An 11,293-nucleotide genomic window follows, 5' to 3' on the forward strand; every position below is an offset into this window, starting at 1 on the left:
CATACCAGGAAATTACAGCTGAATGTTAGCAGTAAAACTGAGTTACCTGTGTTACTACCGAGTGCCTTGGCACCTGTAGTTCCTCGTTTTCGTTTGCTGTTCATTTGTGGGTTGTGAATCTTTGTGAAGCAGCTATAATATCATGAGTGTCACCCACCCTTGTCCCTTATCAACATACCTATCAGTGTGTAGCCCACAGAGCAACTGTCATCACGGAAGTTAACAGTCACAGACATATAGACTGTCAACAGACACATGAATTCAAAAACCTCAACTTGTGATGCTGTCTTAGTAGGAAGGAGAAATATCACCCTTTTTTTACAGAAAGAGAATAGCAGCTTCCATCAAACAACAGAAATCTAAATATAACATTCCATTACAGGAATCTCATTCCATCTTATTTTTCAAAAACAAGTATATAATGAGAAACAGCAAAATAGACTGGGAGTTTTGAGAGTTAAATTAGTCTTTTATTTCCTCCTGGAGAAGTGAGAAAGGTCCCTTAAGCCACGATATCTAAAGGAAGAAAGATTCCTCTTCAGTTCCAGGATGCAATTTCACTTCTTCATTCTGTTGGAAGCATTGCGAATCGTAGCAAGGAATTGCTTTGTCAATAATCATACACAAGAGATATTTAGTGAAGTAGCAACATAAGGATTGCTACGTTTGCCGTAAAAGAAAGAGAAATGCCCAGTTTGCGTTGGCAGTTTGTTTGTGGCTGCACCTAACCCTGTTTATTTCTGCTCCCTGGATCTAAGCAAGCAAAACCCCCTTGCTCTGCCTTTGCGATCATTTTATTTCTACAGCCGTTGACTGAAAACTCGGTTGGCTCACCTTCTCGGGCTTTACTTCTGTGCTTTTATAACTGCATGCTGCACTCCCTCACCATGTATGCTCGTGCCTTTGAAACACTCCTTCTCTTTTTATTTCCTCCTGTCACTGCTGCTATATTGTCTTTTTTTTTTCTCTTTTACTCCTTATCCTCACAGGCACCCCGCTGATACCACAGCTACTGTCGAGGACATGCTCCCTTCTGTTGCCACTAACTCTGACACTGTCACTGAAACCTTCGCCACGGCCCAAAACAGCCCCACTAGTGAGACCACCACCCTCACCTCCAGCACAACTGCCCCAGCCGCAGACCCCAAACCTGCCCCCATCCAGCAGGCAAGCACGCCCAAAGCAGGCGTCGCCACCCCCGCCCCGCCCCCCGCCGCCGCCGCCTCCGATGCTGCCCCCCAGGTGGCCCCTCTGGTCGACCTCAGTGACGCCCCCGCGCCGGGCGGCCCTGGCAGCGCTGCGGACGCTCCTAAAGCTCCCAGCGTGCCCACCGCCCCGGCTGCCCCGCCCCCCGCCTCTGAGCCTCCGCAGCCCGAAGCCGCAAAGGGCCCCGGGAACGAGGGGGCGCAGACCAGCGTGGCGAAGAGCCCCGCCGAGGCCGTCGCAAACCCCGCGAGCCCGAAGAGTCCCGCTGTCACGGACAGCGCGGCAAACCAGGACTTTCAAATTGACGGAGGACCCTTCAAGACCTCGGGCATTGATCTTGCGAAGGATGTTTTCGCTGCTCTGGGCTCTGCTTCTCCTCCCGCTGTGGCTGGCAAGCAGACTGCTGAGCCTGCTGCAGCCCCTGCAGACTCCGCTGTACCGCCTGCTCCGGCCCAGGACGAGTATGGCTTCTCCTAGACTTTCGTTGTGTGTGGGTTGTGCCTTTTGTGGCGTTGTTTGTGTTGCCTTGCCTGGTGTCTTGTCCACTCTGGTGTGTGTGTGTGTCCTAGGTTGTGACCGCGCTTTCTTCCACTAACACCTCTGCTTGAGCATGAAAACTAGTCCCAGGGCCGAGGGAGTCTCTAATACTCGAGTAACGGCAATGCGACACACCAGCAGCTGTTTGTTTCCCCTGATACTTAAGTAATAACTACATCCTAAACATCCTCTATTCCTGATGACCAAAAATCACAGAGATGAAATATGTTATTCCAGACTACATTCTGTACGTTTTTTCCACTTTGAAAGTGCCGCGGGATTTTTTTTTTTGTGGCAGATCTGCCAAAGGAAGTTTGTGGTTTGCACTTCTTAGTTGCCCTTTATTTTTTCTATCCAAAATATCGCATTTAAAAAGTGAATAACTTGGCACCCCACCATATAAATCTTAGATATTTACAAATGTATTTCTCTGTAGGTAGCGGTGCAAAATGTAGTGGCTAGTGATAGCTTACCAATAGCTTTGTGCTCACAGAAAAGCCATCCAGATCACAGCAACGCAGCCTGGGGTACAGCCGCAAAGAAACAAGCACCAGTTAGTTTCAAGCTGAAAAGTAAAATGGAATTAGAAATAAGGCATTTCAGTTATGAAGCCTCTGAACAGGGGTGTGTGCATCCGTGAGAAGAAAACTCCACTCCTTAAATGTTTATCATTTTCCTAATTTTCTTTTATTTTTTTATCTGGGAATTAAGCTTACAGTATTTCTTGGCATCTCACAGGTTAACATTGCCCCCCAGAGTTAGTCAAGTGGCTCCTACAACCCTATGTGTAAAGATGTGCTTTTTTTCTCAATTTAAAATTCACTTCCCCTTAGTTTTAAGAACCACTAGTCACGCTGTCGATGTGTAAGAAGTCCATTGAGTTATCTAGTATTTTTAAAACATATTTGAAACATTTTTTTTTACAGTTTTCTTTGCTCAGACTAAAGAGCTCCTTTAACCTTGAGGACTAGAATTAATTAGGTTGCTCTTCTTGTAATGCAACTTTAAAGTTTCCCAGAATGCTCTTATAACAAGATTATCTTTAATTTTTAATTGGTGTGTGTCTAAACAATCACATTTGTCTGTAAATGTTCATTTTTCCCATTTTTTCTAAGTGTTGTATCCCTTGAGCTACTATTCATTCAGACTTGTTTCCAAGTTACTTTTTTTCCCAATAAAAACAGAGATTTAGATAGAAGATATGCCTGGAAGCAGGCATTACCGTATAATGTTTTCATTCAACCAGATAAATATTTTCTCAGCATGACTAAATAAAATATCAAGGCATTAGAAATCCTTTTTACTGAAATGTATTCTAAGAAGCATCAAATGGATTTTTGAAGTGTTATCACAGATACTGACACCGCCCCGAGACTGATAGAAAACATTATAAAAGGGATTTCCTCACGCACATCCGTGCTTAATGAATCAAATTATGTTCTCTGTCTTGCAATGTAAAGTTGGCACATTCAGAAATGATCCAAACAGAAAGAGGAAATGAACACGCCTTTGGACGTGACCAGATTTCAGAGGATGATAATGTGACATTATTAATATTACTTGGCAAAACAGTATTGGATACAGAGATTCCTGGCAGAGAGTGCAGTAGAACTTGACAGTTCTGACAAGGACTGTGCTAAGGATTTACAGCTTTGATGAATTCCTTTATGATTGATCTTAGCATTCAGCCATTTAGCTACCCTTTGTTACCGTTCTCTGAAACCCAGGGAAACAATAAGTAATTTTTATTTTTTATACTGTAAAAATATTTTTGCAAAATAGTAATTAAATTTCATCAGCATTCAAATATAAATGAAAGTATAAGCCGTGTGTGTTCCCCGTTTTTTAACACCCACCAAAAAAACATGATAAAAATATTTATCGACCAGCTTTGCAATAGTGCCAGTGTTAAAGCAGAGCAGAACTGACTTGGGGGGGTGGGGAAGAAAAATGTGACAGTAACCTATCCTAGTATTTTTTGCAGAAAATATAATTTGACGTTTATTTCAAAGTGCTGTTTGTAAGAATCAACCACACCACACAGAACAACCTTCTGCACATATACTGTAGGTATTCTACCCTCCTGACATGTTTCATACTTTGCCAACATGCTGTGGCTTACACTTTATGTAAACAAAATGCACAAAATACTAGATACACAGGATTTACTACAGTCACGTACAGTGAAATAAGGATTATTTGCAGGGATTCTATTTATTTTTTTCAGGGGAACAAAGGGACAGCAGTCAAAATGTTTTGGGGAGGCATAATATTGCCATTTATTGCTGATTAGGCAGGAAAGGCTTGTAAAACATTGGAAGTAAAAATATAGAGAAGACGAGAAAGGAAATCAAAGATGATTCTGAAGGGAAGTAAATCAGCTTTGAAATGTTGCATAAGCTTGATACATTTACTGTAAGTGTCTCTACCAGGCACTGATGACTGTGTTGGTGAGGACTGGTAATTACTAGAGCCAGTTTTATCAGGCCCTAGGACATTTTAGTTCAGCTTTCAATGGAAGAACAAGGCCTTCTTTTTGTATTTGCAAAAGATGTATTGTTTCCCTCTCTTTTCTGCAAGTAAATGGATTGTACTGCAGTGCCTCTTTTTCTGCAGTCATTGTCTTCCTGTCACGTCTCACATCAAGCACCTTGGCTCTTGTGCCTCTTTCCCTGCGTGGAAAGTGAATCCTATCACCAAGAGAATGGGATCCTGGTGAAGTACTGTGCTGCATCCCCTTTAATCATTGACACCAAGGCAACAGCCCTTTTCTTTGTCTAGTGCTTTTGTTTCCATTTTATTTCTGCCAGCAGAAGACACCATGATAGAGCCTCCAAAAGGATAATTACATAATGGCTAAAATGAGTACTCGACAGCTTTATAAAGTTCACTGTGGACAGATTTTATGAGGTCGCACTAACAGATAGGAGAACTAAAAGAGGTGTGTAGCGTTGATTGTCGGGTATGTTTTTTAGACACGACAGCCAGCTTTTCTGAATAGTATAACCTGTTTCATTGAAGAAGTAATGCTGTTTGGCCACGTTGAGGAGATTCCGCTAATGATCAGTATGACAAAAGTGAGAATCTCGTTAGGAAATAAAGAAGACCGCTTCTTCTTCACCCGAAAAGTAATTCAAATAAGATGAAGGGGGGGATCCCCCAGCATGCCACCAAAGCAGAATTGAACAAGCTGTCTCATGTGAGATGTATTGTAAGACATTTGTACTGTATGGCACCGCTTCAGCTTATCAGCTGTTTGCTTCCATATCAGCATCCTTCATCAGCCAAGCAATTTAGATCTCTGAAATTCAGGCATAAGAACAGGCGATGCAGAGATCACTAAGACATAACATTTTTCTGCAGAGGATCAAGGTCAGCATTTTACTGATGTGCTTATCCTTTATCTTTGATAGACTCCCTACTGTTGTGATTACTATCTGCCATAGTGATTACCTGTGAAGTAAGCAGGTTTTTATTAAGCATGTCCTCATAAAACACAGGTGCTCAGGTTCCATGGCACTTTTCCACCATTTCCTCAGGTCTTAAATTCAGAAAGCCTCGGCTATGGTCATGCAGTAAACGAGTTGAAGTGTCTCATAAAATGGAATGATAGAAGGATGAATCGAATGAAAACTGTGAGCATGGAGCCAGACACTTCCAAGATGCTACTAATGAGAAAAAAACCTGATTGTGCAAGTATTGTGGTGTGCAGAGCAGAAACAAAACGTGGCCTTTCTGAGCACATGACGTCTTTTGGTTCTTCATAGGATTTGTGGTTAGGAAAATCCGCATCTCTCTGAAGGAGCACTGCAGGGTTGCAAAATGACTTGCAGCGTACAGCTTTTAGAGCTGTGTTTATGGATATCCTAAAATCTCACATCGGAACATGGACGTGGATACACAAGAAAGTAGGATCTCTAATGAGATATTTCTACATCAGTTACACTATTTCAGATTTTTTGGAAATGGGTTTAAAAAGTATAGTCTAAAAGTGCTACCCATCCTCAGCTATGGTTAGTGATCCAGGTATTGCCTTTACCTCTATTTTTTAATCACAGAAAATAAATGCCTCAGACTCTCAAATAAGTGTGAACTAAATATAGGGTGCCACACAAGTATTATCATTTACCAGTTTCATCAGTCAAAACTGTTCCATCTGATTACCATGCCTTAAGTCTTTAGATCTTTGTTTACAAAGAGGTGTAATATTTAAAGTAAAAAATGCTTTTGTTACTTTAAGACCGAATGGATGCGTTATGTACTGCAGTTTGTGTGTGTTTCAATGCACAACACACTACAGTCCTTCCTCTGCTACTGTAGAACTCTGTGAACATAGTCTGCCCTTTAAGAACAACTCAGACCCCTGAAAAGGTCTAGAAATGGGCAGGCAGCAATTTTATCATTTTTGATTTTAATAACAAAAGGTCAGGAGAGGGGTAGTACCCCAGCTTCTACAAATCACTTGCCCACTTAGGTATAAAAACAACTGTTTTCCCTCCTAGCATTCTTTGCTCAGACGGCCCTCCATCGGACATTGCAGCTACCATCTATATAAGAATCTAATACTCTTTACAAATGAATGGAGGCTTTTAGGCCCATCTAACCCATTTAGTAGTAGTTAATTGATCCAAGGGTCTCAAGCAGACATTTTTTTTAAAGAAACAAGGATATTAGTTTCAGTAACATTGCTGGGTGTCTTGTTCCCTATTTCCACAATGCTTTGGAGCATGAAATGCCTGTTGTTCTAATTTTTACAAGTACTTCCATGTATTATAGCTTCCACTTATGCCCAGATTGGTATATTATTGTTTATTTTTTTGAAATTTGCAGGTCCTCTCATAGTCTTCTCTGTCCAAGCCTATCAGCGTAGATTAGGTGTAGGATGTCAGTAAAGGCGTGTCTTGGATGTACTTTACTTTTATGTCATTTAACATAAATCCATTACTTGTGTGAGTGTTGTTTTTTTACATCCTGATTTGCTTTTAATTTCTTGGTGAACAATTATAGGCAAACATTTCTCTGCAGAGTGTTGAATCTTGTGGTAGAGATTGTTTTTTTTTGGGGATGCAACATGCATTCAGCATACACTTTAAGATGTGTTACAGGACTGTCACAGTATTCAGGATTCAAACTGCTTAAAAACCCTTGTTTCTGTATGAATTTGTCTCTTCACAGGAAGGTCCCTGTAGATGATAAAAGTAAACCGGAGGAAACAGAGGTGAAGAAAACTGGGTCAGAAGTGAAGACGGTGCCTAACGAAGCCACGCAAACGAATGCAAATGAGAGTAAAGCATGATCTAATAAACAGGAAAACGCCACAGTCACAGACCTACAAAATGTCACAAGAGCATCCAACAAAAATTAAAAAAAAGTTTTTCTTCAGTGTCTTTTATTATTTTTCAGAACAAGAAACATGCTCCTGTTCGTAGAATTGTAGAAAGAAATCAACTCGTGCACTTGCAATTTCTTTTTTCCCCCCACTCATTCTCCCAAGTTTAGAAAGAAAGGAAAAGAGACTTATCCTTCAACTGGTACTGTACACTGTGTAGCTGTAGGGTACTGAGATGGTACAAATGGCTTGGTTTTAAACAGTGCTTTTGGTAGAATTTTCGCTTAAGAAGGAAAAGCACTGGAATGATAGTCTTTCAAATGAAAACGTACAGTATGTCACCTCATTAGCTGGATCAGATAACTATGGGAAATTCTGGTTTATAAAGAAACAGTCCTTACTTGTTGTGCACAGACTCCATTACTCTAGGCGTAGAATTTTATTGTTACTCATTGTTTCTGATGATCATTAAATGAAGGATTGGAGAAAGTTTGGTTTGTTATATATTACATACTGTATACATACATATATATGTGTGTATCAATTTGCAGTGTTCATTTTTTCATGCAGGTTTTTTTTGCCATTTTTTTATTTCCAATGTTAATGGGTTATGGGTATGTTTGTTTTAACCCTTTTTTCTTGTGTTTAAAAATGTGTAAAAGTAACTGCCTTCTATTTTATTATTTTTTTATCATAATGTTTTTGGGTTTAGCATTAGAGCTTAGATCATTAGCATGCTTGCTTTGCAAAGGGTTTTATTTTTAGTTTTGAAATACAGTATGTTTACAGTTTTATTCTCTGCTAGCTCCCATTTATGAACACCTTGCTAGGCTCTTATGTAAAAAAGGGATAGACAAGTTGTCAAGAAGAAATAGGGGAAAGGGGTTCATTTTAAACAATTAAAAATTACTTAAAAACAGACCATTAGGCTGCATTTAGACAGGTGTCATTATATATATATTCTGCCATTTGTCCATCTCTCTCCATGTCTTTCCATTTTGTGTCTTATGCTGATATTTTGCCTGTAATTCAGGAGGGTCCAAGGAGGTTTTACATGTAATCAGCCTACCATAAAAATGCTCTCAAAGAGCAGAAGGACACTAAGTATAACAGCTGTGACAGAAAAGTCAACTGAAAAAGTGAAAGGGGATGCTTTCACACTTCTGTTTCCATCTTAGTGCTGTAGTCAGGAGCAGTATTGGTACAGTACAAACCTTCAAGGTATTAGTGTCCGTTATCTTTAATGGCAGTAGCTTTGCTGTCAGTGAGATGCAGGTAGGATCCAAAAAAATAATATCAAGCCAGGCTTTAAACTTTGCAGAGAATAGACCCCTTACAATGATTGAGGAAAGGAAAAACACAGGTTGCCTTTGTTTACAGTAAGGGTAAAAATACACCATTAAGGCCTGTTTAAAAAAAAACAAGTTGATCTGATATTTGAAAAGCTTATTTATTAAAAGAAAATAGTGCCCATTTTAATCTTGCTGAAAATCCATAATTACAGCTTTATCTGCTATTGTTTAACTCAATCAAAGATGCAATCTGAAAATAGACATTTTTTGTCTCTTTTTATACATATGAGAAAGAATACCAGATTTAATTCATTATTTAAACCATAACATTCTACTGTGGAATAGGGGTTTCCATGTTAAAATTGTAGACCAACCCTATTTTGTTTTGTACAGTACACTTCTGAGAACTTTTTTTCTTCATTTAGACTGCAAGCTTGTGCACTGTGAATGCGTGAATATCCTAGTGTGAATAAAATGTGTTCTCTGTCATAGTATTTAAAAAAGAAAAAAAAATCGACATAGTTTGGTTGTGAAAGGTTTAGAGAATAGTTAAGAAAAAAAATTGTTCCTTAAGAAAACAAAAGACATCAAAAACACTAAAAGGGGGAAACGAGGAAGAAAATGCCTTCGAAATTGTTCTTGTTGCGGCATGCATTCCACTTTCTTCAGTGTTTGCCTGTAATGGAGAAACAGATGGTCCAAGACTGCAGCCCAATGTTCTGATATATTGACCTGTGTAGGGCCTTTTCACTTCAGTGTCTATGTGTGCAGTCAAGGTAACGATAACTGATGGTGTCGCTAGTTTGTAAGTTCAAACTGTGAAAATACTGGTCTTGTCATTTTGCTCAATGTGTTTTTGCATATATTAGGCTCTGGGGATGAAAATGGAGGTAATCGTCTTCAGTAACTTGTTCTTTTCATTAAAAGGGCTTGCTGTCTATGCCTACTTGTCACACAGACTGAAGCTTTTTCACAGAGTAACATTTCCAAGGTCTAGAGAGGTCATCTCCGGCTTGCTGTTAATTAGTTAAATTTGTGAGAAGTCACAAGTAAAAGCATTCGGAAAAGCTAGATCTGGATAGAGCTGCACTTGGAGAAATTAAGAGTTGAAAAAGACTTAACACCATGGTGAATTGGAGTGCTTATTCTGTTTAACCCGTTGTGCTTGAACTAATTTTCTGGCAGCTACAGTATATGCTCTTACATCTCTGGAGTACTGCAGAGGATAGTGATTATACAGTAGATCACCTAGACCAGTCCTCGTAAGAAGATCTGTTAAGAATTTGTGCTCTTACTGACTCAACTATATGACTGGGGTCTGAGTCCTGGATTAAAATCTGCAGCACTTTGTTGAGATTGAGACTTTATAATGCTCCAAGATAAAAAGGCCTTTGAAGCTTGTCTTGTTAGTCAGTTTTTTTAAATGTTACTTGCTGTAGCCTCTTGCATACATTTTTACATAAGAGGCATCATGCACTTCAGCTCAGCAATGCAGGCTTACTTTGCTATAAAATGGGCGACGGTGAGGAAAGGTCTTATGATTTCTTTTGATATGATTCCATACCATTCCTAACAATGCAAAATCCAAATCTCTCTATATACTGTATATATACAAGCGTATATCATTACATCAGTTAAGTTCCGTATTCATATGAGCCAGAAGTTATTTCTCATGTTTTGTTCAAATGCCATTAATATGGGACCAAGTTTTTGCGAGTTTACACAAGCCTTTGAACTTGCATATTGTGCCATGAATTTGTTGACTGACAAAATTGAAGTCTATGAATTTGAAGGAATAAAATCTTAATCTCATAATGGAAAGCCAAATGTTAGTCTTAACAATTAGTCTAAGTGAGTCTTTTTTATGTATAAATATATAGAAAAGGACAGGTGCCTCATCCCTTTAAGAGGACCATGTCAAATTTCCAAGAAACCTCCATTGTCATTCCTACCCAGCATTCCCTGCTTTGGGGGCCTTCTCTCTTGTATACAACTTTTTACTGAGTGAAACATTGGTACCACCTTTCTTTCCACTGTCACTGGTGTAAATACTGAGTACTAACCGAAAAATTTTGACTTTGCATTCTGTCAGAAATACTTGTGTTCAATAAAAGTTACAAAATAAAAAAAGGTTTAAGTGTTTTCTTTTACCTATTTAGCAGTACTGTATTCTAGAGATACTGCAGTATTTTGGTTAAATCTAGTATGAATTTCAGAACAACTGTAGGATTGCACATTTAAAAGACCTGTTTTAGAGTATCATGAGTTGCGAAGTCTGAAATTACAAACATTTCTTGGAGCATGACCTTCCAGATATTGTAGGAATTAAAAAAAAGTATTCATTCTCAATATAAATGCTAATTTAGTTTGCAACTGATTGTTAGGGCTTGGAATTCCCCTGAAGAGCCTAATCTAGCAAGCAAAAGGAGAGAGACTCTGCAGGGAAGAAAAGTTATCTTTGATCAGACACTCCAGTCAAAACATTTTCTCAAAGTTTCAAAGCTGAATGAAAGTTATTCAGTCGTACAGAAGGGCGGGTAATACTGTGGATTTCTAGAAAGTGATGTCATTCTTGGCCTGATTAAGGCCAATAAAACTATATAATCCCTTTACCTTGGATCTTTATTCTGATCAGTCAGTCCATATACTCTTATCAGTCACTGTGAGATTGTGGCCAACGGTTGAAATGCATTAGTTTGATAAATACACATTTGTTTTACTGGTAGGTTAGGTGGCTTCCAAGAAAAGTGGCTCTTGTGCTAGTGTGAGAGCATGCGTGTCCGTCTGTGTGTGCTCTGTAATGGACTGGATTCCCATTCAGATTCTATCCTGTCTTGTGCCCCGTTGCCTGCTGGGATTGCTGCTCCTCCACGACCCTGAATTGGATGTAGTGATTAGGGAGTGGATGGGTGGCAGCACATTCAGCAGA

General features: G+C 39.4%; 1 protein-coding gene across 6 annotated transcripts in view; it reads left to right on the forward strand.

Annotated features, from left to right (window-relative positions):
• The window catches only part of LOC102684295 (neural cell adhesion molecule 1), a 353,088-nt gene extending 342,594 nt beyond the window's left edge, over positions 1-10,494 (forward strand). For 3 of the 6 annotated variants that reach the window (XM_006642289.3, XM_015337758.2, XM_015337760.2), the window contains 2 exons: positions 990-1,667; positions 6,919-10,494. In XM_006642289.3, coding sequence (XP_006642352.3) covers positions 990-1,667; positions 6,919-7,039 — 799 coding nt within the window. In that variant the 3' untranslated portion in view covers positions 7,040-10,494. The remainder of the gene's footprint in view (positions 1-989; positions 1,668-6,918) is intronic. The other 3 variants (XM_069182977.1, XM_069182979.1, XM_069182978.1) reach the window with 1 other exon arrangement.
• The last annotated feature ends 799 nt before the right edge of the window (positions 10,495-11,293 follow it).

This window comes from Lepisosteus oculatus, chromosome 23 (genome assembly GCF_040954835.1).
Source record: "Lepisosteus oculatus isolate fLepOcu1 chromosome 23, fLepOcu1.hap2, whole genome shotgun sequence".
Classification (NCBI taxonomy): domain Eukaryota; kingdom Metazoa; phylum Chordata; class Actinopteri; order Semionotiformes; family Lepisosteidae; genus Lepisosteus; species Lepisosteus oculatus.